The sequence below is a fragment of the Plectropomus leopardus genome, chromosome 5, assembly GCF_026936395.1.
Source record: "Plectropomus leopardus strain MGB_pleo_1.0 chromosome 5, ASM2693639v1, whole genome shotgun sequence".
Taxonomy (NCBI): Eukaryota; Metazoa; Chordata; class Actinopteri; order Perciformes; family Serranidae; genus Plectropomus; species Plectropomus leopardus.
Window position 1 is genome coordinate 36,235,076 of NC_142180.1, and position 27,488 is coordinate 36,262,563.

General features: G+C 37.2%; 2 protein-coding genes across 4 annotated transcripts in view; one reads left to right on the plus strand and one right to left on the minus strand.

Annotated features, from left to right (window-relative positions):
- LOC121941021 (pre-B-cell leukemia transcription factor 1-like) overlaps positions 1–15,011 on the minus strand; it is a 195,548-nt gene extending 180,537 nt beyond the window's left edge. Inside the window, exons 1-3 of one of the 3 annotated variants that reach the window (XM_088078126.1) lie at positions 14,963–15,003; positions 14,799–14,851; positions 12,318–12,408 (exon numbers count right to left, since the gene is read on the minus strand). The gene's annotated coding sequence lies outside the window, so the exon portion shown is untranslated. Of the gene's footprint in view, positions 1–12,317; positions 12,409–14,798 lie in introns of all 3 variants that reach the window. The other 2 variants (XM_088078127.1, XM_088078128.1) reach the window with 2 other exon arrangements.
- A 5,162-nt stretch (positions 15,012–20,173) lies between these two features.
- Positions 20,174–23,996, plus strand: glulb (glutamate-ammonia ligase (glutamine synthase) b). Its single transcript, XM_088078130.1, has 7 exons — positions 20,174–20,309; positions 21,444–21,626; positions 21,707–21,868; positions 21,951–22,097; positions 22,182–22,309; positions 22,915–23,114; positions 23,211–23,996. Exons 2-7 carry the CDS (start codon positions 21,461–21,463, stop codon positions 23,527–23,529), a joined length of 1,122 nt encoding a protein of 373 aa, XP_087934256.1. The 5' UTR covers positions 20,174–20,309; positions 21,444–21,460; the 3' UTR covers positions 23,530–23,996.
- The last annotated feature ends 3,492 nt before the right edge of the window (positions 23,997–27,488 follow it).

Sequence of the window (27,488 nt, forward strand, 5' to 3'; positions counted from 1 at the left end):
ATTAATGTCTTCAGTGTGCATAAACAGCAAAGCTTTATCATCAAAGTGCTGAATATTCATTTCCCCGGACGCAGCGTGAGCAAATTAAAACAGCTGACCTCATCTGTTGGATTGATTGATATCTGTCAAAAGTGTAAAAGCAGCCAGACGGTGCAAAGATTCACCTGACAATGTTTAAAGCGCCACTCACACCTGTGAAAACTAACTCAACATGACACCAACACACATGCACTATTACAACATTTAACAATATATGCTGTTATGATGTTGCTATTTCATTGTAAATGTTCGATTCAGTTTGAAAAAGGCAAGTTTTCTGTCATAAAACTCCACATTGAACAAAGAGAATCCTGACCTAGATGTGTGTTAGTGCATGATTTGTGTTATAATTGAAAGCTGGTTAGGGATGCATTAATTAGTCAAGGGTTCTTTCCTCCTCTGCCATTTGCAGCCATTACGAACATTGCCTACACAAAGCTCTCCATGTAATTGATATTGTGAACAAAGATCATAAAATCTACCTAAATCAAATAAAAAATAGTTAATTGGCCGACTTATTACATTCCAGAGTCCATTATGAAGAATTATATTATATTCCTTTTCTCTGGGAGGTAATTGAATTTCTAATAGAACATTTAGTTTTTGAAATGACCTTTTTCAATTAAAGCTCTTTAATTGAAACTATATCTTTTTCAATCACTGGATGTCATTTAATTAAACTATATGAGATATATATAGGACACTCTGCTTCTCAAATTGTGTTCATTTTTTGACACTTCACACTATCGGAATATTTGTGCCTCTGGCAAGCTGACATCTGACAAAATAATATTCACATCAAATATGTCATTAAATTATTAATTGCCGTAAAATAGGGATGTTACAGTAAATCTCCTGTTACATTATTATATATTTATACACTAATACTATTGTAAGTTTGTCATAAATTTAGACTTTAAGATTAAAGGCGGAAACAATCGATCAGAGTTTTGCTTGAAGCGATGAGAAGCCCGTACTTACACAATGATAGCATTCTCAAATTAATGAAGGGAAACACCATCCAGTATGAATCTAAAGCTGACAGAAAGACAGAGAGGACTTGAAATAATAATATTCATAATAATAGTGATAGTAGAAGTAGTAGCAAACAGAGTAAACCATAAAAAAAAATCAAATAATGACACTGCCAGATGAAATTAAAAGTAAAAGACAAGGATACCCCTTAGGAGAAAAAACTAAAGTAAAAGTACTTTCCAAAAAGTAAAAAAAAAAAAATAAAGCAAGTTAAAAGTTAAAAAAGGCTTTACAATAAAAAGTGAATTTTAAGAAGTGACTTAAACATAATACAGTGTAAAAAGTGTGTAATAACTAAGGGAGTAATGTGTAATTAGGTGAGTTGTTTTAACAACCTGAACATGTGAAATGCTGTAAAAGTTACAAGCAAAATCTTGAAATCAGTTGTAAAACTCACAGGGAGCCCGCACAACGACACAAGTGTGATGTGTTAGGAGGATAACAGTAGTCCAAGTGAGAGGAAATAAAGGCATGAAATTAAAATGTTAAATATAAAAATTGAAAGAAGGATGACAGGATGGGTGAAAAGGATAGATTTGGGTCAAATAAAACCGATAAATAGTGAGAAAATGCCTGTCATATTAGATAGCAGACAACCACGTTAAATTTTAAAAGAATCTGTTGAGGAACTACAGCCGTGTATCATCAGCATTTAATATCATTTTAATAAAATGTGTGGCCCAGTAGCAGCATGTTAATAGAAAACAAAAGAGGACCTAGAACCGATCCTTGAGGGACACCACATGTGACAGGGGAATCTTTGGATCCGTTTTCCCTGAGTATCAAAACTCCTGTTAATTAGCTGATTTCACTCCCCATTCTGTCCAATAACATTTCTGCCTAGAAGAGTCAAAGGATTCAATCATTTTTATCCACATTTATGTTAGCGGAGCTCTAAAACCCGAAATTAGCAGCTCGTTTTTGTTACATTTTGGATGTTCCTCAGTATTTTACTTCTGCTCTACACTTTCAGTTTTATCTGGCAGTTTCATAATTTGATCATGTCTATGAAATGTGTGGCCAAATGGCAGTGCCTATTATATTAGTATAGGCTGTCCTGTTGGTAGCAGCAGTCTTAAAATGTAAAATGAAAGTGAACCTAGATTTGATCCTTGAGTGACAGGGGAAGGTGTAGAAAAGCAGTAAATTGTTAGTTTTGGCTTTGATTATTTTAGTTTCAAGGCTACGAAAGGAACGAAAACAAGACTGGACCTTTTCATAAATACCATCATTGTTTGTAAATGACATTAATAAAATTAAAAATCCCCTTTGTTTGTATAATCACCTCATACTTCATCAACAAGCTGGTATTTCAATTCAATTAAAAAATAATAATATCAACAAAATAAAATGAGAAAAATGAAGAAAAAATTATTTTTAAAAATATTTGTTTTTCAATATCAATAAACAACTATCGTTCAAGGTTATTATATTTGTGTGGGCTAGAGAGGACAAAGGATTAAATCTGATTTTAAGAGAGAAAAACAAGAAGATGCAGCCAGAAATCCATCAACCACAACATTATCTGACAAAGTACACACTTTGCCCAATGCTGCTCTTGCCCTGAAATGTTTTTGTTTCTGTCTCACCTTTCGGCATTGCACTGTAATGCTCCAACCCTTCTCTGCTCTCTTTCTTGCAGCAGCTGCCGCTAAGCTCCCCTCCCTCCCTCCTCCTCCTCCCTTGTTTCCCAACCCCCTCAAAATCACCTTTTCTTTTCGAATCAAGTTCAACATCTGGAGGAGGAAGAAGTCCCCGAAACTGCTTTTGTTCTCTGCGTCAGAACAGATTTCAGACGGGCTGAGGCACGACTTAGGGCAGCTGCAATGATTCGTCCTAAATAGGGTTCATTTTAGCAGCAGTGACCAACTAAGGAGGACTTTTACAGCTTCTGTCTCCATTCACAGAACCAGGATTTCTACATTCAACTCTTATTTGGTTTATTAAATTTTGAAACGAGTCAGAAAATCTAACACAAAGCATCTTTGTCATCTCATTAAAACATTTCCGTCCACACTTCCCTGACAAATACAGTAGTATTAAAAAAAGTGAAAAGAGTATGGCAAATAGAAAAAAAAACTGATGATATTTAAAAAAAAAAACAAAAAAAACCCCACTTGTTTTCAAACAAGACCCATACAGTCATGGAAAAAATTATTAGACCACCCTTGTTTTCTTCAATTTCTTGTTCATTCTAATATCTGGTACCACTAAACGTATAATACAATGAACACAACAAAAAATGCAGCTGGTCACATAATACTTTATGACCTATTTGACATTCTTAAGCTTAATTGATTCCCAGGGTATATAAGAGGCCATTTCATGTCACAAGCAGCACTGCACATGCAAAGGCCTAGAGTGGTTTCCTGCTTACATTCAAGCCGTAGCACAACTCAGAAGTTGTCAGCTCTCACATAATGCCTAAAACAAAAGAATTATGTGAAGCCACAAAGGCAGCCATCTTGGCACTGCTGGAAATTGGCAAATTGGAGAGACAGGTAGCGAAAAAACTGAAGATCTCCAAGACAGCCGTTCATTACAACAAAAAAAAACAAGCTGAACATGGCACTACCAAATTGCTACCTGGCCGTGGCAGGAAACGTCTTTCTACCCCACGAGATGACCGTGCACTCATCCGTTCCTGTGTCAGGAATCGTCGTCAGACCTCCAGGGACCTTAAAAATGAGTGGGCACTGTCGAGAAATGTGACTTGTTCCGCAAGGACAGTTCGAAACCGACTTGTTGAAGCTGGTTTGAAGTCACACAGAGCACGCAAGAAGCCCTTCATCAATGAAAGGCAGAGGAAGGCCCGGTTACTCTTTGCTCGAGACCACAAGGATTGGACTGTTGATGATTGGGCTAAGGTTCTCTTCAGTGATGAATCCAATTTTGAATTGATGCCCACTCCAGCCAACTTACTGGTTAGGAGGAAGCCTGGAGAAGCTTACAACCCAGACTGTCTTGCCCCTACAGTAAAACATGGGGTGGATCAGTCATGATCTGGGGTTGTTTCAGTCTGAGTGGAACAGGGCAAATGCAATTGTGTGAAGGCCGAATGAACCAGGTCATGTACAGGACTACCCTTGAAAACAGTCTTCTTCCATCAGCTGGAAAACTCTTTCCTGCCTCGAATGACTGGATTTTCCAACAAGACAATGCCCCTTGCCACACGGCAAGGTCAGTTAAAGCCTGGATGGAGAACCACAACATTCGCACCATGCCTTGGCCTGCTCAATCACCAGATTTTAATCCAATTGAAAACCTGTGGAAAATCATCAAACTCAAAATGGAGAACCACAAGCCCAAAAACAAAGAAAATTTGTTTGAATTTGTCCAACAGGAATGGGCTGCTGTGACAGCAGAACAATGTCAGAAGCTGGTGGAGAGCATGCCAAGACGCATGTCTGCAGTCATCAAAAACAATGGTTATGCAATCAAGTATTAACTCTTGTGTGTATCATGTGTTTAAAGCAAACAGAAAAGAAAACATGGAATGCTTGAAAGTAGTGTTTTTGGCGGTGCAATGCCATAGCTATTGATGTAAGAATTTAAGTAATTTTGGTTATTATCAAGAAAACCATGGAAAATGAATAGTTCTTAGTTCTTAAATTAAACTCTCATGAGCTAGTTTTGTTGTTATCATTATAATTGTCCAAACAAATGCACCTTTAGTTGAGCCAGGCATTAAAATTAACAAGAAATTGAAGAAAACAAGGGTGGTCTAATAATTTTTTCCATGACTGTAGATCCAGCAGAGCCAGCCCACTCCCAAGAGTCTGAGGGCGGGCTCTGCAAGGGACTATGGGTAACTGCAATGGGTTAGTGGTCCCGAGGGTCTGGATGAGACCCAGAGCAGCAGAACAAATGAGTGAAAATGGGAGAACTACGGCCCAACTGACCTCTGCCCGAGCTCTAGTGAACCCCGCAGGACCTCGGAGGGTGACTAGGGGTGCCAACCTCTTTAGTTATTTACTTTTAGTTAATTTTTTTTCAAATGTGTTTGTATTTAATCACTTAAAACTATATTTAACTTATTTTTATCTTGTTTATTTTTTCTTATTTTTTCTTCTTGTATTATAATCATATTCACTTTTGTGTATATGCAAGGACAAGGATCATAAAAGAAATTTTAATTTCAAAAGTCAACATGCTTGTACTACATTAAAAAAGATGTGTGTTTCAGTATATGGAGTCAAACCATGAAATTCTCTGGATAATAACCTCATATGCAGCTTACCTCTTATTATAATTCATATCCTATATTTCCTCTTAGTATCATTTGCTCAGTCCATTTCCTCTCTTTTCTCTTTCAGCTGCTGACACGTATGCACCTAAATACATATACACAAATGACCTCAATAATCACCTGTAACATAGAAAAATAATCTGTTTGCATATCAACAACAGTAAGAATACCATCGTGCCTGATCATTTCTTTGCATGTCTGTTGTTTTTTGTTTGTCCTGTTTTGTCCGCGCTTGTCTAAATTTCTGTCTCCGTCTACCCACATGTAGTATGTGTTGCCTACCGATAACCTGTTTTTACTGTTTTTGTACTGCCCTTTTGCACTCACTAATAAAATAAATAAATAAATGAATAAATATAGTGAAAAGAAAAGATTTGACAGCATAGACTTCTTAAAGATATCAGCATAGGTACTGTAATCCAGTGGCATATCCAGACTCTCAATAAAAGGAGAAGGGACCACATTGGATAATGTCAACTTGAGGGCTAAACTCAGCTGTAGGCAGTGCAGATCTCTGACAGTATCTGACCAAAAGGCACTAATAACTAGGGGAGAAAAACAAGCATCAGCGCTGCACAGCCGAGCGGCGATTGTTTGTTTCCAGTGCGTATCACCCCTCAGAACACAGGATGCCTTTACATGCAATGTGACAAGAATTCCTCTATTCTTAACTTCTGCCTCTGTGGCTGCCGGGGTGGAGGAGAGCGGGGTCGGGGGCGTGGGGGTCAGGAGGGGGTCGGCGGGCTCCTGGCAGCGGCCTGACGGAGGAACGTCCGACACAGCCTCAGCCTCTCCGCTCCACGACTATGTGCCTGCAAGACAGCATGCAGCCATCTGCTGGATCCCCCACCACCACCACCACCATCACCACCACCACACCCCAGACCCTCCACACACATCCGGATGCTGCTATAACCACTGACAACGCAACAAGCTAATTAGGAGATTTACTGTGCTAATTACACATGCACAGAAGTGTTGCAGGAGATTTCTATTTGGGGCCCGGCTCTGCGCACAATTTCCCCTCGATTAAAGGCAAATGTAGCATGTAAAACTGTGTGATTGTCTTTTACACCCCTGCCTGACGCTGATGCACAATGACACCCGACAGACAGCTGGAATGGCTGAGGGCCACCTGACTTCTGAGGGCTGTAAGAAAGAGACGCGCTCCAAGCCCCTGCAACCAAAGTGAGAAATGAGTGGTGCGGCGCGCTGAGGGGATGTTAGACTGGAGATAACACCCACAATCCATAACATTTTTGGTCTACTTTCTCTGTCAATTAAGAGACAAGCAACAACATGACTACAAAGGCAACAACAAGCCTACAGTATGGAACGCCCGTCCAACGCAAGCAGTAGTTTTCTTTGACATCAAAGTCAGGTTTACTGCAGAGCTTTTCAAAAGTTGCATTGAGCCCCAAAGGAGGAATAAAACGGGTATCAAATTGATTCTCAGGAAACTGAAATGGCAGTGTTATTTTGGGAAACCTTCCCCTGAATCTTGCACTATTATGTACTTGAAATACTTGAGGTGAACATAAAAATGTGTGTTTTATTGCTAAGCTCGGTGAACTTGCATATGTTTAACTGAATCTCCCAAAATAGCTTCTAAAAGCAATAAATGTTGCATGTACTGTACCTAAAAAACATATTTTAAAACTGCATATTTTATGCCCTAAAGAGTTCAAGCTGTAAATACAAGGTCCATGCAATTTTTTACCAATAAATTTTCATGAGTTTTCCAGGACTTTCAGACAAATTTTAAAGAGTGCGGAGTCTCTAAAACAACCATCAATCCTCCTTATCTGTTCTTTTTACTACGTAACATCTTTTTTAAATATGCATTATTTAAAAAAACATTGAATCCAGAACAGGATTATAACTGAATATCTAAATATAACTTAGGGACTGTTCATTATTTATGAGAGGGGAGGGAACGGTGCATACAGGGGGAGGCATGTCAAATATTATTTCCGACCTGCAGGGAGGGACTTTTTATTTTGGCTTGAGGGGAGGGACATACAATTTTAAATGGCTGTACTGTGTATTTATTTTACTGCTGATTTTTAAGAAAACATGCCTTACAAACTTCTTTTCTTCTTTTTTTTTTTAAATTGGTCGATTATTTTTCTTAATTTTTTATTAAGAATGTCGATCCAGGCCTCTATTTTTTAATTTTTTTATTTTTAGTAGTTAATATTAGTTTAAAGAACATTTAAAAAATATTGCAATATATCATGTATCGTGACATAGCCTTAAAATATAGCAATAATATTTTAAAGCCATATGGCCCAGTCTTCTCAACATATCGCGGTCATGAAATTGAGACAGGCACGTAGTCATTGACCATGACCTTTTACCACCAAAATCTGATCAGTTCAACATTGAGTCCATGTGGATGTTTGTGCCAAATTTGAGAAACTTCCTTCAAGGCCTTTTTGAGTTATCGCATTGAAGAGAGTAAGACGGATGCAAGGTCACAGAGACCTTTGACCACCAAAACCTCAACTGTTCATTATTAAGTCCAAATGAGCATTTGTGCCAAAACAACACCCGAAAAACATGCCTTTGGCCATGACCGTCACTGATACAGAAGCATAAAAGATTCTACGTTATAGTTGTTCACTGTAGTTTTTTTAAAAGTCACAGACAGATCTGAGAGTGGGATTAACTGTCCCATCTAACCTAACCATAAGAAAGAAAGCAAATAAACATAATTCCCATAATGTCAAACTGTTCCTTTCACTCAAAAACACACAGAAATATTCTAGTTTTGTACTAAACACAGTCAGGATGATCCAGAGTATTTCCACCCTGTGTGCAGTAACTCTACCTCTAACCAGAGCTAAGTGTGCAGCCATTAAAGCGACGCAGTACCAGCACGCTGCCTGTATCTCGCCGCTTTATTACTGGCAAAGACTGAGCGGAGCGGCGGAAAATGTCTGGAAGCCCACAGGGTCTCTAAATATTAATGAACTTCTCCTCACGCGGGAATAACAGGAGCATCTCCTTTTCTTTTTCTCTCCTTTATTATGCTCGTTTGTTTAATTAAAAAGAGTGTGTTTTAGGGAAATGAGCTGCTGTCGGCCGCCTCTGGGGTGGTTCCCACCAGGAAGTGGGCTGCTGGCATTTAGATGGAGAAGCTGTGACACTGATCAGACCTGAGACCTGCTAAAAAAACGCATTGTTTTTAGCCATGTACGCCTCATAAATCGGATTATAATTTGAATATATGATTATTTATGTATTTATTAAAAAGGATCCCCATTAGCAAATACCAATGACAGTCATTCATATCATCATGCTTCCTGCAGTTTAAGGCAAGTTAGATTTAAGACATTTTAAGACTTTTTAATGCCACTTGGAAGGAATTTAAAGACTAATTTTCTTATAACTAAAATTGAAGAAGGACAATTTTATTTTGTCTGAATGTTTAGTATGATATAAAACATGAAATGTCTTTGGTCCAGTGAAAAAGTTAAGATTTTTTTGCATCAAATGATGAAAAGAAAACGTGTTTTAAATGGGAAAACACAGAAGACGATGAATATATTATATTAAAATAAAAGTATCTTTTAGGTTTACCAACCGAAGAGGGAAATATCTGACACTTCTGTCTAATTTTCTTAACAGTTTTGTGTTTTTCACTCTGCGCTCGAGATTCAGCTGTTTGAATTCCCATCATGGCGAGTCTTAGAAGAGGAATTTATTTCAATTATTTAACAAAAAATAGATGTTACCAATTATTTTGAAATGTTACAATGCAACATCAGAAAAAAACTATTGAGAGAATCCTACTTCCCATGTCTGAGCATCTTTGAAAAGACTTTTATAATTAACATAATTACATATTTAACATTATTTTACAGAATCATATAATGTTTTTAAGCACTTTTCACCAAGTCTTGTTTCCCTTTTTTTTGTTTGTTTTAATTTTTTAAAAATCAGTGATTCAAAAATCATTTTCAGGTCATTTTCGGATACTTTTTACTTTTTTTGCTAATTTTGGTGTCATTTCTTCTTTCCCTCGTAGGTTTAGGTTAAGGTAGGGCTGGGCGATAAAACGATAACAATATCAATCGTGATAATTTTCCTCCATTAAAAAATGAGATGGAGTCGATAAAATGTCAGTAGATCGCAATCAAGTTTTCACCAGTGTCTCTGAATGTCTGCTTCACTCTCATTCTCCGCCGGTGTCTTCGCCGGTGTCTCCGAAAGTCCGCTCCGTCCTCATTCTCCGCCGGTGTCTCCGATTGTCTGCTCCACTCTCTTTCTTCGCCGGTGTCTCCACCGGTGTCCACATTGCTCTCATTATCCACCAGTGTCTCCAAATGTCCGCTCCGCTCTCATTGTCCGACAGGTGATTCCAATCTCTTCTAGAGCTCCAAAATGTCTCGATCTGGTCTTGATACTGTCATTTATCACCGTGCTCGCTGCGTACAGTGACCGCTGAACACCGGTGTAAGCGGCCGCCGTCTCCCCCCTCCATCCTTCTGCTCCGTGTGTGTGTGACGAGGACATGATGAGAGGACATGATGAGAGGACACGATGAGAGGACATGATGAGAGGACACGATGAGAGGACATGATGGGAGGACACGCTGGACGCGGTTTGAGTTCAGGTGTAGTGAGTTTTCAGCTCGGTTCTGCTGAAAGAATAAACTGATATCTGATGTTTGATGTAAATGTGCAGAGATCACAGCAGAGCCGTGACTTAGGGACGGTTCTGTAGCTGCTGCTTCCTGACAGTTTGGGAACGTTCCTCTCTATGGTTCCACTAGAACTCAAACACAATATTATTTTCAGCATTATTTTTGTACAATGCAATCGGTATCTTATCGGCCACGAGAACCTGGAAATTATTGGTTTATCGGTATCGGTTGAAATAAACGTTATCGTGCATCACTGTTTATGATATCTTCTTTTTTTCTCTCACTTAGACGTCAAAGGGAACCTTTAAGCTCAACAGAAATAGTGATTTGATGTATATCGTGATATATATCGATATCGACTGATATGAAAAAAATGATCGTGATAAGACTTTTTTCCGTATCGCCCAGCCCTGGGTTAAGGTGTAGTTTATTTAAGAAGGGGCCGTTGAAGTTAATAAAAACATAAGGTGTAAAAACGTCAGAATTAGCCAGGAGGCTATTTTTCATCAGCCAAGGTGTTACACAAAGCTTCCTAAAATACAACGTTCTTCACATGTTTTTGAAAGAAATAAAGCCAGTTTGCTCAGTTTCAAAAGGGTTAAACTAAATAACAAAAACACTGAGTAAAACCTGCGGGTTTGTGCTTTTTTTTTTTATAATTAAAAACATCTTTAACGTGAAAACATGATGCTGTAAAACAGCCATGAAGAACTGCAGGATGTGTGGAGGAGAAATATAGTCCAGCGGCATAAAAACATGGCCCGAGGCAGCTTTTAAATTCAAGCCACACAGTCCTTCATCATTAATAAGAGCGAGGTATCAGATAAGCTCATCTCTTCCGTAACAATAACATGAGTAAACAGGACTTCCTTTGGCAAGAATCCTCCCCGACTCTCTGTTGGAGAGTCCAATTTCTCCGCACTTTTATCCTTTCAGAATCCAATTCACTTCAAGGCTCGACATAAATGAGCCCGAGCTGAACAGATAGTAGACATAGAGCTTTTTTATTTCCAGTATATAACGGTGACAGGTTTGTGGAGAATACGGCCGCACTTGAATCCCTGTTTTAATTGCTTTTCAACAGCGGTAACAAAGGAGTAATTTAGACCACATACAATAGCATTCTCAGCTGGCCTGCCCTAGTTATTCCAGAAAGAAACTTTTAATTCAAAGTGCTGTGTAGATTAATTTTCTGATATGTTAAACATTGTTCTGCATACTAATTGACACCATTTTTTATTGTGCAAAGCAAGTCTTTTCATGGAGGCGTAATTAAAAGGGTTGGCGGGGCTTTTATGGCACACGTTAGAACAGAAATTAGCCAATTACCATTTCTGTTTGAGGGGTGAAATGACCATCACCGCGCCTGGCTCTCTTTTATGTGGCCCACTTAATGGTTTTTAACCCCCCCCCAAAAAATATTTAGTATTCCGAGCCAAAAGAGAGAGGCAGAGAGCAAACTACCGAGCCAATATATCTGTCCTCTAACATGAAATACTATATAAGAGAACTTCATAAAAGAAACTGCTCTCAGAGTGAAGCATTTGTTTCTGTCTGTTGTAAAAGGAAATAAAATTCTTCAAAATTCTTCATGTTATTTTATCATTTCTCGTGTCATAGAGCGGCACTAAAAACCATCTGCATGTTGGGACCGACAACCGCGATGAAAACACATTTTTAACTTTAAGATCAAGTCTTAGTTTAACATTTATTATAGACGTTTTATTTTTTTTAAAAAGCATGAGACTGATGTTTTTGTCTTTCATTAGCCTTTCAGAGTAAGAATAAACAGAAGTGGAGTGATTGCGCCTCCCTGTGGTAGGATTTAATACTTCATGTAAAGAGGGACCCCTAATTTAACCTCATGCAATGACTGAATTTGTATCAAAAACTGCTAAAATTATCAGTATGTCATTTAACAGGCTGTGGGAGGGAGGGGCATAAAGTGGGTGCTCTTTTTATTATTAGTATTATTATTATCAAAGTGGGAGGAAATCAACAATCTTGTTGTGTGAGTGCTGCACCTAAAAAAACCCACTGATCAACATCAGCAAAACCAAAGAGCTGATTGTTGATTTTAGACAGAAGGAGGCAAAGACTCACACTCCTGCCCACATCAGTGCCGCTGAGTGCAGCAGGTGAACAGCTAAAGGTTACCTGGACTTTCCATCTCTGATCACACATCACCACCCAGGTTCAAAAAACACAGAAAAGGCTCTACTTCCTGCGAAACGGCTAAATGAGATCCTGCTTAACTTCCACAGAGGAGCAACAGAATGTATACGTGTCTGACAACATTTACAGAAAGAAACCGACAGAAAGAAATGAAATGTTTTTCTTTACCTTTCACCTGATCCGGTCTGTTTGTTATTGTGTGTGTCCAAGTCTCGCTCCGGGAGCAGACTCACTCTGAAATCTCGTGAGAGGTGACCTGCTGCAGGAAGACAAAGGTGGAAATGTCAGTGAGTGTCGGAGAGAGGACGAGTGTGTTTCGTTGGAGTACAGAAAGCTTAGTGTTACCGGAAAAAATATCAATGTCGTGACTGAATATCGAGCTGATTTTGACAAAGTGAAAAAGTCTGTGTATATCAGATCTCATCATGTATTTTTGCACAAAACAAGTGAAGGACATCACAAAGACAAAACCATGTAGGAGAAAAAATAGGTGTAAAAAGAACAATTGACACAACACACAAACAGGCATAATGACATTATTATGAATGACTTATTTAACAAAAGAAATAAAACATAATGGCATATTGGTACGAGGTAAAAATAAAAAATAAAAAATCTCATCATGTATGTTTCAAATCATTTTTAAAGTCCACTAAAGGGTTCTATGTCTCGTTGATGAGATGCTCAATAATGTGAATCTTTATGGACCTTAATTTTATTTCCCCGCACATCTCTAACAGAAGATCTAATAATATCTTTGGGATGTTTTATTCTGCCTGCAGGCTTAGAGTCACTACGATGAACACTTCACATCAGACCACAGTGTCAGGAACAATCCCCGCATCACAGCCAGAAACTGTAAAAACACAAAATTATCTTTGTATTTTCAAATATCTGTCGGTCCTTGAACACATTATATTGGACAAACACTTCATCAGAAAAAAACCTGATCAAATCTGAGCTTCAAACACTGATATTTCATCACTACTTTACTCTCAAACATAAATCATTGCACAAATTAACCAGCATACACAAGAGTATAAAAAAACAAGGCTTTTTTCAACTCCAGGTTTTCATCTTAAACTTTTAACTTTCAAACATCTTACGGTTATTTTTTTTTTTAAATCTAAAAAACAATTTATGAGGGGAAGGTCATACATTTTCCCTCTCACTCAGGGAGCCTTAAGGAAAATATTTGTAGCTTTGGGGAGGATCTAAATAAATAAACAAATAAACAACGTCCCGCTGCAGCCACTCCACTTCTCTGATAAATAAAGAACAGTCCCTAAATAATAACCGCAAACATCTATCAACAACACTCTGGTCCTAATTGGTGCCACTATCTGTTTCTCTGAAATTATGAATGGAAATCTTAAGGTAACAGGGCAGGCTGCAGGATGGTGGCAAAATGTTGCCTTTCACAACATTAAACATCTCAACAACGTTTGAGCTTCCTCTGACCCAGCTGGCAATTTTGATTCTAAAAATGTTCTTATGGTGGTACAAAGTAATGTTTTAGTAATGTTTTCAGCAGCAAGTTTTCTTTTAGTTCCCAAAATGTTCTTCCTAAAGTTAGGGTAACATCCTCTATAATCATAAACATGTTTTTAATGTTTGTTTGTTTGGGGTTTTTTGTTTGTTTGTTTTGTTTTGTGATAACATATCACATAATCTCAGGACTTAGTAACATCCTGAAAACATTTTCTAAATGTTGCTGTGAAATATTCCTCTTTTCTTTTAGTTCCCAAAAAGTTCTTAAAGTTAGGGTAACATTGCCTGTAAATATAAAAAACAACATTTTGTTTCATTGTTTTAATTGTTAACATGCTACATTACATTTTCATAAACATGTTCTGCAATCTCAGTCCTCAATAACATGTTCTGTGTGTTGCTTTTAAAATATTCCTCTTTGTTCTCGTGTAACATTATGGGAACGTTTTATAAAAGATTATTCTATGATCTGTCACCACATCAAAACCTCGTCACAATGTTGCAGTTAAAATGTCACATCTTAGTCAGCATTTATCCTTACAGGAAGACCATTGTTATTATTATTATTATTATTATTATTATTATTATTATCATTATCATTATTATTATTTTGTTCTTGCCTTTTTGTTTAACAGTTTTAGACCTTTCTCTGTTCGGCATGTTTGCTTATGTTTGTGTTTTTTACTATTCCCCGACTTCTTGCCTTTGCTTTTTTCCCCAGATCACTTTAATTTTATTATCATTTTTTAGCTTTATTAGTCAAAATAAAGGGTACAACATACATCAGGCAAACAAGATCACAAACACACACGAGCGCACAGATAACTGACTCTCTACACTGAACATTAATAAAAATAATACATGAAACAATACAAAAAATCTTGGAAAATATGCGTTAAAACTTTCTTTGAACATTAGACTTCAATGTTTTCCTAAACGTTAACGTGCTAGCTTGGCAGCAGCAGCTTAGCCTGATTTAGCATCGTTAAACGTTATTGTCAGCCTAAACACGACGCGACACATCGTCATCCCGCTCACAACCGCCACATTTCAGTCGCTCGGTTAAAGTTACCGAAACCACGAACACCGAAAAAAAAGTTACAAACATTTAGCCGCATGGTAAACCAGAAAAACACACTAAAAACAGTGCTAACTTACCTTTGACGCTGTCGTTAACTCACGCGACCACTCCTCGATTGTATTTCTTTAGTCTGTACGCGTCCAACCGTCAAAAAACAAAAGTTTTTGTTAAAAATGTATCCTATTTCTGAATTTTGTCCCTTGAAGTCCGTGCTAAGTGTGTGTGCCAGGTGTGTGCTAACCTGCGGCCAAACCATGAGTCAAACGGTTTTTATTGTGTGCGCTTGTTTTTGTTACCCGGTTGGCTACAAAGTGAAAGTGTCACCGAGCTTCTCTGAGTTTTTACTGCGGGACACTCCGTGCGCGATAGCAAGCGCTCCCAGTTTAGCCAATCGGATCTGACCTCTGACAGGTGATTACAGCCACCTGAGCTACTTTATGGCACAGTGACAGTCAAAGGTAATGTTTTGGTTAACATTTTAACACCTGGATCGACATCAGTTTTCTTGTGCTGCGTTCAGAAGTATCGAAACCCTAAAATGTGATTTGGTTTCTTTTGAATTCATGATGGAAATGCAACAAGCAACTTGCAAATTGCACATATAATTTAGTAAGTAAGTAAGTAGCTAAGTAAATAAACTAAAATAAACTAAACTAAAATAAAATAAAATGTATAAATTAAATGTCACAAGAAAATGCCCAAAAATAGCTATATGATTTTTAAAAACTGGTTAAAAAAATCCAGAAAACTATATTTAGAATTATTTACATTAATTACATTTTTTTAATTGCTTTTTTTAGTACTTTCTGAAGGTATTTTTTTCTTGTTAAAATGTACTTTGGTATCTATAATAACACTTTTTTTTAAAAATACTTGTTGGCCTTATCAGTTTGGTCACCCTAGAAAACTTTCATATTTAATAACCCAAATCTAGCCATTCAAACCTTTCTTTTTTTAGTAATAAATTAAACTCAACAGTATAATATGACCATTTTGACAAAAATTAAGAAATAAATAAATCTGTGAAAAGTATTTGTTTGTGCTCCCTGTTGAATGTTTTCTTTTAGAGATCCCCCCGGCTCTGATGTTATTTTGCATGTCCTTCTTTGTATGTTTTCTCTTTTGTCAATAAAAATTTCATATAAAAAAAAATGATTGAGCCAATATTTTGCTCTTCTGCATTTTAACCACCAGATGTCAGTGTTTTACCACAAACCTCGCGTTGCTATGCAGCGATTCTGTGATGTAAGGACAGTGAATGGTTTTATTGTGTGTAGATAGTTATGTAAAGAGCATGCACATTTGATTTAAAGCATCTTGTGAACAGCATTTGGCCGGGTGATAGTTATAAAATAATCCTGTCCAGAGAGAGCTGAGGGCTGGTCTTAATCTGCAGGCAGCAGCGGATGAAATATACAGATCCTTTACTGAAGTAAAAGTACTTATACCACAGTTTAAAAATACTTTGTTACTCGTAAAAGTCCTCCATTTATAATGCTGCATAAGTAAATGCAGAAAAAATATTCAATTCAGAAAATCAAAATAATTAAAATTAAGATAAGAGAATCCTTTAGTCCCACAGTGGGGAAATTTGCATTACCTGCCCGTTGTTTTACTGTATTACAGCAAAAAAGAGGATAAAGGGGAAAAAAACAGGTTAGTATATTAAGTAAACAGTTAAAAAAAAAAAACACAATATAATAATAATAATAATTATTATTATTATTATTATCATTATTATTATTATTATTATTATTATTATTACTATTATTATTATTATTATTATTGAATTTATTTTTTAAAATATTTTTAAAACATTCTAATTGTAATTTGAAATGTTGTACATAAAAAATGACTTAAACATGTATAAATATCTCAAAATAATTCTGTCAGTTGATCAGTCGACTACCCATTTTAGTTGTTTGTACATTTTTAAAGGTTTATGCACATAAATTCTAACTTATAAAGTAACTTGTTACAAATTGTGGTGGAATTATTCTATATGAAGTGTAGTGAAGTTGAAGTGAACTGGCACAAGATTAAAATATTCACATACATAAAAGTACCTCAGATTTGTACTTAAGTGGAGTACTTGAGTAAATGTACTTAGTTACATGCCTGTAGGAGGACTTGTCTTCCCTGTAGGTCTGCAGCAAACACAGCTCGTGTTTAATGAAATTTACAGACATGGACGCCACTGAGAAACGCTGCGGGAGCTCAAAGGGTCAGCAGCTGCACTGAGGCCTCCGATCAACAAAAAGCAACGGACGCAACACCACAAGCCGTCACTGTGCGTGTCAGCGTCACTGTTTCTGCTGAGTCCGGCTGCATTCCCCAAAACAAAACAAAAATTTGGTGAATATGTTTTTAATCCAACATATTACATGCAAACCGTACTGTGTTTTATGCTGAACGCACATTTACGTGTATAAATGTATTCAGTTTCTCTGTGTTCTCATTAACAACCTTAACAGGTACAAAGTGCTGCAGAACTTTCCACAACCAAAGTGGAAAGTCGCTTTTTGGCACTTTTTCTTTGGCCACTCTGCCAACGTAAAGCCACGGGCAAGGGAAGTTTTTTTTCCTGCTAATTTAAACTTTGGCCGCCCATTTTAAAGACAGCATTATATTATTGCTTCCTTCGTGACCAGTTTTCTGCTGCTTTTCATACAACCTCTCAGGTAAAGGTCAGTCTCTCGTCTCACAGAAGTGCTCTGTTCTTTAAGTTTGAAGGTATAGATTTAGTTATTTGGCATCGTCGTGTGTATTTTGGTTACTTCCCTGCAATGCATTTGTGGTCACATTCGAGTAAGGTTTCTCCCACTATAAGATGTTTCGCAGACGTGTAGGTTGGTTTTGCAGGAGCGATTGAATGTTAAGATTTACAGAGAAGACGAGACCTTTCTCAGGTAGATGGACGGCCCTGTGTGGAAGCAAAGAGAAGCTATAATAATTTGAATTTTACAAGCTACCAAGGACCTAATTTTGATAAATATGTGCCCCCCTTAAGATGTAGAACATGCACATTCAGGTGAGGACTTTAACTTTGACTAAATTAAAGACATTTCCACACAAACTGATGCAGAAAATCCACAAATCGGTGCTTAAAAATGTACCAGGATGCAAAAAATGAAGCGTTAGGACCTTCACACCCCTGTTTCATACGTGACCCCCTCAATGTTAAAATAAAACACCAGGGGTGTAATAAAATATTTTACTCCTAAACCCATACAGCTAAATGTAAACACTTTACAGTCCCCCTTTTTGACTTTTTTTGACTTTTTTTCTTATAAAAATGACATTCTAGAAATTTCAAAGATGAAACTCAAAGGTCTCAGGTCTGAGTTTCAAACACAATTACAGGATCATGAAACAGTTACAGTATCATACTATGAAAGAATGCAAAGTACACAACTGCAGTAAACTTCAGTAAACAACATAAGTATTTCATGTCCAAATTATACCCCCCCCCCCTTTTTTTAAATTTTATTTAAAAAAAAAACATTTTTGACATAAATATTCCCACCCTAAAAATTAAAACAAACAAATGTTTAAATGTTTAAAATAAATCAAAGTACAAAAATAAAATAAAAACTGTGGCAACAAATAACAAGGCATCTTAAATAGAACACAAGCTGGAAAAAAATATATCTTAACACCTTTAAAACCTGAGCATATCGACTTAATTTATTTTAAATACATGGTAGGGTGACAAGAGGCTTAACAAGAAATGGCCCAAATATCAGCACAAAAAAAGTAAAAGAAGTACAAGAAAAATACCGGAAAATAAACAAATAAATTTAAAGAAAAGTAAGAAACAAACACACAAACAACAACCTTAAAAAAGTATTTTAAAAAAAATAAAAAATATGTCTCTTTTCCTTTTGCTGTGATATAATTTTAAATATATAATTAAGATAATTACAAACATAGTTTTCATTAAATTTTTTCCTTTTTTTTTGATAATAATAATTTTTATCCCTCATTTAAATGTCTACTCTAAAACCGATAGGCAGCCAATGCAATGATTTTAAAAAAGGCGTTATTTGTGCTGTCTGACTGGTCTTTGTCAGTATTCTGCCTCTAAGTTACCACAAAAACACAATAAAATGTTAGAGACTTTTACCTGTGCTTAATGACGATAGATCCTGCTCTCAGCTTCCTGTTGTTTAACCTGATGATGTGGACAAACTGGTTTTAGAGGAGCCAGCTGTCTGCTTACTGGTACAGACAGCTGGAGCTGAGCCAAGTTTTTTCGGTTTGGAAATGTTTTTGTACAACTGCCAAATATAATGACAATTATCAGGTGATTATCTGTTCAAGTCTGGGACATGTCTGCTTGCAAAAAACACATTTTTAATAACATGTGATGTGCGCCATAGAACACATATGTTGGCACAACAGTATTGTAAAGCATATTATGATATAAAGGCGCAAAGTAACTGTACATCTCCTGTACTTTTTAAGGTATGCTACGTGAGTATTTTCATTTTTATACTTCAGGCTTTCTCATATGCCACAATGTTTTTTGATTGGTGTAAAGCAATGATACTGAACTTATGGCCCACGTGCCAAATCTGGCCCCCGGTGGGGTGCCAGGTGGCCCCCCAACCATTTTCTAAATTACAATAAAAATACAATCATTCAAACTGGAAATTGTTTTTGTACCCTTATGCTTTTACTAAGCTGCAAGAGAGCATAAAACAGCATAAAATAGAGCTTGTCTAACAAGAAAAAGTGCTAGTGGAAGATCCCCTCGACAGAGATCCAAGCTAAGACCTTCATGTCTGAAAATCCTACAAATATCCTTAAATTTGAAAAAAAAAAAGTCATGAAATCTAAGAAACTTCCAAAAATCTTATAAATGTGCTAAAACCTGAGAAATGTCCTAAAATCCTCAAATTAATTTTTAAAAAATCACGAATTTTAAGTATTCACTTAAAATCGATATAATAAGACATAATACATCTAAAACTATAAATATATAAAATTTGGGTTGATGTTTTCCAAATAGTCTCAGAGTAACAGAGAGAAATGCAAAAAGTGTTGCAACAGTGCCCAGTCTCCCCTACACCGAAGATGATTTAAAAATCTGTCTGCTGACATTTGAACGCGTCTCAGACTCTGTAACTTTATTCTTTTGTAGATTTATTTGAATTTCTGTGAACGAATAATTCTGTTTTTAAGTCTCATGTTTGGTCAGTAGAGGGCGCAGCTCTTGTTTATCTCTGGAAGTGAAGGGTGTCACATTTTAAACCCAGTTTTTCTTCGCTCGTTGGTGTTTTTCCATCCTGCATATATGTGTCCCTAAAAGGTGAGTGAGAGTTGAAAGCTTATCGGCCTGCGGGGTTTCTGTCTTTTGTTTTTTTCGCTGAATGAATGGGACCCCCCATCACGGGCCGATCACGGTCTGATCACGTTTTCCTGCTCGGCCAATCAGCGGCGGCGGAGACGCTCAGCAGCGCTATAAATCCAACGTGGAAGCAGAGGAGGCAGCAGGAATGAAAAACAATAGAAAGCTCCACAAAGACTACGCATCTAGGGACTCTTTAAAAAGTCTTTTGATATTTTTCTATACTTAGCATAAGGTAAGAGCTTTTTCTATACTGACAGACATCCGCAGCTGTTTGTTTGTTCTTGCAGATAAAATGGTTTTTTTTTATTTGTGTGCTGCTGAAACTTTCCCTTTGTTTCCTGTTTTGATCATGTTTACATGTTGACTTTATTCTTACATGCTGTGTGAATGCAAACAGTTAATTCTCATCTCATCTCAGTCTTTGTGAGTCAGAGCAGATGATGTTACAGGCTTTTGGCTGAATCACTGATGGAGCTGTTGTTGTTTAGTCAGTTATACTGCAGTTACTTTTCCTTGTTTATAGCATTTAGGGACTGTTATTTATTTATCAGAGGAGGGGGTTGGGAGGGATGTGACTTTGCTTTGTATTTTTGAATTATTATTATTGTTTAAACCCTACCCAAAGCTACAAATATTTTTCCCAGAGCTTTCCTGAGTGACCGGGAGAAAATGCATGATCTTCTCTGCACAATAAATTGCTGTTTAGATTTTTAAATATGTACACTTTGATATTTAAAGAGAGTTTAAAAAAAACCTCACTCTTGTGCATGCTGGTTACTTCATGCAAATGATTTACTTTTTGCAAAATTTCAAATGAGATGAATAAAGCGATTTAGATGGACCACCTGAAATTCAAAAATCTTATATTGACTTCAGTTTTTATCATTTCTGGCTATTATAGGTAGTTTAATTTTAGTGATTTAAAAAAAAAAAGAAATCATGCCTTGTGAAGAAAAAAAACACCAAGGAGTTCTTTAAAAAACAACTAACAAAATGCCTAAATGTCTTCTTTAAACAGAACAAAAGCTTAAAATACTTAAAGAATTCTTTTTATACATGATAAACAAACAAAATAATGCCAAAATGTTCCTTTAAAATTTACAAGAAAAAATAAATAAACAAGACATTTAAAAAAAAAAATTAAAGAAAACATGCCATATCAACATTTGGAAGGCATGTTTTCTTTAAATATCATTGACAAAATAAATACAGAATACAGCTAAAAGCTAAAGCTAAAACAAGCTCTTAAAAAATAACTTGACATGCCTCACCCATAAATAACAAACAGTCCCTTCATAATATTTTGCCTGTGTGTGCAGATAAGGTGAGTCTGTTGACTGAAGCTTATCGTCTTCTACCTCTGCAGGTTTTTGGTCAAGAAAAATGGCCACCTCAGCAAGTTCAAAACTGAACAAAGCTGTGAAGCAGCAGTACATGGACCTCCCGCAGGGGGACAAGGTCCAAGCCATGTACATCTGGATCGATGGGTCCGGAGAGGGGCTGCGCTGCAAGACCAGAACTTTGGATTCTGAACCCAAGACGATTGAAGGTATGCGCTGACAAATCAGCAGCATGCAGGAAAATGTTTGGTAGACTTTGGAGTCATTGATTAGTTTTTTTCGGTGTCAGATCTTCCAGAGTGGAACTTCGACGGCTCCAGCACGTACCAGTCGGAGGGCTCCAACAGCGACATGTTCCTGATCCCTTCGGCCATGTTCAGGGACCCGTTCAGGAAAGACCCCAACAAACTGGTGCTCTGCGAGGTGCTCAAGTACAACCGCAAACCAGCAGGTGAGCAGAAATAGGGACACTGAAAATCGCCGCACTTTAAGCTGTCCTTTATCAAAGCTAATCCTTTTTGTTGTTCCTACAGAGACCAACCTGCGCCACACCTGCAAGCAGATCATGAGCATGGTGGAGAACAACCACCCGTGGTTCGGGATGGAGCAGGAGTACACTCTGCTGGGTACAGACGGACATCCATTCGGCTGGCCTTCAAACGGCTTCCCGGGGCCACAAGGTCAGTATCGGGTCTCTAGCTTGTCCAAATTTAAAAATATTAGCTGAGCCGAGTGTTAATATTTGTGTCCCTCCGCCTGATTAGGGCCTTATTACTGTGGAGTGGGAGCAGATAAAGCGTACGGCCGAGACATAGTGGAGGCGCACTACAGAGCCTGTCTGTACGCCGGTGTCGAAATCTGTGGCAGCAACGCTGAAGTCATGCCAGCTCAGGTATTGTATTATTGTATGGTCATCTTAAATGACATTTTTAACTGTCTGATTGTAAAGCTTTTTAAAATATATGTAAAATATAAATGTATAGTTCAGGACAGCTGTAGAACTTAAATCTAATTTTTAAGGCACTGGGGAGGAACTTTTTAAATTCTGGCTTAGCTTAGGGCCATACAACTTAAAATGGCTATATTTTATATAAATGTTATTGCAGATTTTTAAGAAAACATGCCTTCATGTTTTCTTTTAAAAATGGGGCCATTTCTTTCTTCTTTAAAGATTTTTGGTGATTTTTAATCAACAATTAACATTTAATTTAATTAATATTTTAAAGAGAGAAATCAGAAAAGGTTTTTTTTGTATTATTTTTTGTAGTATATTTTTCTCTCTAAAATTGTGGTGTTGTTTTATTTATTTATTTATTTATTTATTTATTTAAAGAAATCCCTAGAAATTAAAAAAATGATCAGAGCCAGAAACTGTAAAAATAGAAATTATTGCTAGATATTTAAATTTCAGACAGTCCTTGAACAGGCCTGGACATTGCAAATTCCATGACTTTCCCAGGTTTTTCATATAAACCCTGTTATGTCGCATTGTTTCAGTGGGAGTTCCAGATCGGGCCTTGTGAAGGTATCAACATGGGGGACCATCTGTGGGTCGCCCGCTTCATCCTGCACAGAGTGTGTGAGGATTTCGGCATAGTGGCCTCATTTGACCCCAAACCGATCACAGGGAACTGGAACGGTGCCGGTTGCCACACCAACTTCAGCACGAAGGAGATGCGAGAAGACGGCGGGCTGAAGTAAGAATGAGTTTTCATTTCTTCAGCATCTTAAATATCTGATATGATATTTGAATTTGGGTTTTGACTGCATTTGTGATTCCCTTCTCTTCACAGAATCATTGAGGAGTCCATCGAGAGGCTGGCGAAGAGACACATGTACCACATCCGGGCCTACGACCCCAAAGGCGGGCTGGATAACGCCAGACGCCTCACCGGCCGACACGAAACTTCAAACATTGACGAGTTCTCGGCTGGCGTGGCCAATCGTGGCGCCAGCATTCGCATCCCTCGTGCGGTAGGACAGGACAAGAAGGGCTACTTCGAGGACCGGCGTCCATCCGCCAACTGCGACCCTTACATCGTCACGGAGGCTCTGGTGCGCACGTGTTTACTGAAGGAAGAAGGCGAGGAGCCGACAGATTACAGCAAATGAACAGTCTTAAGACCATCACCAGTACTGTTTTTATTCATGTCTGTTTCAAGACTATATGGATTGATCTTTACCGATTTTTAATTATTTTTTTTATGAGACAAATGACATAGTAATTAAGGTATTGTTGCATTATTTGGGAAATCAGTTGCATGCAGCGAGTTGTTACCTCAAACACTGCCAACATGTTTTTGCCACAGTAGCTGATAACTACAGAATTACGTTATTGACTGTGTTTAACTTGTACTAATGAAAAACTGTCAGCGCAGCAGAACTTTGACCCAAAGGATCCCAAAGGTATTTGAATGTTTTTAGCAGCCTTGGCCTGTTGTTACAATATAGTTTTTATAATGTTGTGGATAGATAAAGTCATAATGTACGCCAATCTAGTTTTAAATGTTGTTTTGTTTTTTCAATAATGAATGTTTTTATAACTTGTAATTGTCAAAAATAAACAGCTAACATTTTTATTTCTGACTTTTAACTCTAATTTTTCACATGTTTTGCTTCAAAGGTCCAGTGTGTTGGATTTAGGGTTAGGGTTATTATTATTATATTGGCAGAAATGGAATATGGCATGTTTTCTTTAGTGTATAATCACCTAAAAAACAAAAAAACAAACAATGTTTTCATTACCTTTAGGATGAGTTAAGTTATCAGAAGAAAAAGGTGAGCACACATTAGCATGTAGTGGGCAAGCAGCCTGTTGTTGACATGCCAAACAGTGTTGGAGAAACACTGATTTGTAGCGTGAAACTGTTTCATCTAGTAATATAACAGGTTTAAATCAGCTGGTCTGTTTGTTTCTGAGAGGAAGAGACCTCTGCAGTCAATTCGGCTCTCTGTAAAAACCCTCTGAATTTCTGGATTTTAAGTTATCAGAGAAAAAATGTCAGCACACATTAGCAGCTGCTGGACTAGCTTCTTTAATATGCCAAAGAGCTTTGGAGAAACATTAACTGGTAACGTGACACTGCTTCAGTCTGTGTTTTTACTGGTTTTCTGGTTACAGCAGGTTTGTTTTGGAGAGGAAGAGACTTCTGTGGATAATTCGGCTCCCAGTAAAAACCTCCTGATTGTTTGGATCAGAATAGGTGAGCGCACTTTAAACAATCACAGAAAAAAGTTGAGCACACATTTGCACGACAAGCATGCAACGAGCTGAACAGGGTAGGAGAAATACAAATTTTCAAACATCAAATTGCTTTATTCAGTGTTTTTACTGATTTTGATCAGCTGGTCTGTTTGTTTCAGAGAAACAGACAGCTCTGCAGATAATTCAGCTCCTTACAAAAGTCTCCCGAACATTTAGATTTTAAGTTATCAGAGATAAAAGCTGAGTACACATTAGCAGCTGCTATGTTAGTCAGCTGGGACGATTATTGGGGTTGATAGTTTTTTTTTTAATGATTGCGGTTAAAATCAGAAAGTGTCAGCATGGGATAAATACTTACTTTGTAACTTCAGGAAGCTATTTTTATTCATTCATTTTTTAATTTAAATTTTGACTTTCATTTTAAAAAAAAGTTGCTGGGAACTTGCTGTATTTGATGTTAAAAGTTTCAGTTTTGATTAAATATTTGCTAAAGGCAATCAAAGTTTTGTGTTGGAGTTTTTTAAATTGCAAATTATAAACACTGACAGAAAGATTTCCTTTTTATTGTAAATGCATATTAGTTCCAAATAACAATTACTGGTCTTATTAACTACTAATGATCTGTATCTGTGTCGGCCCTGAAAACCAATATCGACCCCTAATGAGGAAAACACTACGATTCTTATTATACTTAAGAAAACACAGTATTAAAATCAATTTCTGCCAATATTATCCCCTAAATCCTGCACACTGGACCTTAAAGTTATGTTCTGACACATGCCAGTTTTTCCCAACCAGTGTCAGCTGAGATGAATCTCTAAAAATGTGACCAGCGTTAAGGGAAAATTCTCTAATGTTTTACAAACGGTGGTTTATTACGATACAGGAACATCCTGTCACTGATTCAAACAGCTAAGCAGATCGAGTGTCTTTCCTCACGAAAAGGTCAACATGACGTCAAACTTTTAAAGAGGTTTGACAGATATGTCTTTTACCGCGAAGGCAGGGACAACGTGCACGTGTGCAAACTCTGCTGACTCCTCGGGGCTGGCTTGTCTAACTGTAGATGTCACTCTGGCATGTTGTTTTGACACGAGTCTAGATAACCTTTGGACTAGTTCTTAAAGTAGGGCAAGAGAGTGAAGGCAGTTCCTTTCAAAGTAAGACCTGAAAATGGCACTTCATTTGGTGCAGTAGTTGCAGCTCACCATATCACATTAGCTACTTAAACAAGTTAAAGTATAATTAAGAATTTGACGTACACACTTACATGAGAAATATACAGTAGTTAACTGATTATTAAAACTCCATGCAATGCATCATCACATGAAAAGCTCTGCATCATCACATGAAAAGCTCTGCACCAGGTTATTTATAAAGTCTGATTTCATTGTTGTGGCTGCCTCTTGTTTTACTTGTTGCACGTGTCATGCAACGTGTCTCATTTCACAGCCATTGCTCCGAATATGATATGAAAACATACTGACTGCTGTCCAGAAGCACACTTTGTACTGAGCTGGTGAGGGTGAGTCATCCTCACGTTTAGATCAACATGGTTTCTTGCCAACATCAAAACAAAATGCTTTGTGATTTAATTACATATTTTGCATATATATATTTATCTTAACGGGGAAACACTTTTTTCAGATTTGTTGGCATGCTTTCTTTCTATTAAATACAAAAAGTTTCCCCCAAACTTTATTTAGGCCTCTACGCTGGAAACAGTTTCTTAGGATTTGGCACAAACATCTACCTGGACTTAATGATGAACTGATAAAGGCCACATTTAGACGAGAATGGCCATACTAAAGAAGGAAAAGTCTTTTCTTTGCATTTAAAAAAAATCACCTTTCATATAATAACATTGTGAAAATGATCCTTGGGTACACAGATCTGCAAAAACAACAGAAAACACTGGATACTGCATGCCAGGACAGTAGCTGGCAGTATAACTTTGTAATGACATACTTCACACACCATAAAAGAACAAAACGTGCATGTGCAAAGTGCGGCCGTGACATCACCGTTCTCACAGGATTCGCGCATTGCAAGTTTACACAGCGATGGAAAGAGTTGCATTTCAAAAATTTAGACTCTGGAACCTGGTTTCAAAAAATTGCATTTTCAGATCCCAAAAACACAGTTTCTGTTTGCCCAAAGGTCAAACCGCAATAAAAGCTTATCGTTTCATGAAAGAATCGTTGCCGTGTTAACGGCCCCAAATTTTGGTGGTCAAAGGTCACTGTGACATCACGTTAATCCCATTCTCATGAACAGGATATCGCTGGAACGCCATGAGGGAATTTCTTCAAATGGCGTAAATATCAACTTGGACTCGACAATGAACTGATTAGATTTTGGAGGTCAAAGCTCAAAAGTCAAAAGTCAAGGTCACTGTGACCTCTTCTGTCTCATTCATAAGTATGCAATGTCTCAGGAACTCTTTTAGGGAATTTCCCTTAAATTTGGCACAAACATCCACTTTGGTTGGAATTAAAAAGTTAATTACTGCTATTAACTAATAATACTGGGTTTGATATTCAAAAAAATTGTCTTTAAGTTATTTATCCTTAACTTGAATGTGTCTTTAAGAGTTTATGTCTCATCTGAGGGCCATGAACTGGGATTGCAGACGACAGTTAGGCAACAGTGTGGCCTTGAGAGGCTAAAGTTTTATCTCAAGTTTATCTCTTCAATAGTTATGTCTTCTCTAAGTGTCCTTGAGTGAGACAATGGATGTCAACTCACAGAAACTAGACACAGTTTTTATGCGAGTAGTTGGCAAAGAAAAAGTGGTCCCATGTTCATCACGTAACATATATAATGAACAGAGATTTGAGTACAAACAACAGCTAATAGTATCAGA

Coding starts and splice junctions, on each gene's coding strand:
- glulb (XM_088078130.1), top strand. CDS start 21,461: ATGGCCACCTCAGCAAGTTCAAAACTGAACAAAGCTGTGAAGCAGCAG. Junction 21,869..21,950: donor GTACAACCGCAAACCAGCAG/GTGAGCAGAAAT, acceptor TTGTTCCTACAG/AGACCAACCTGCGCCACACC. Junction 22,098..22,181: donor CGGCTTCCCGGGGCCACAAG/GTCAGTATCGGG, acceptor CCGCCTGATTAG/GGCCTTATTACTGTGGAGTG.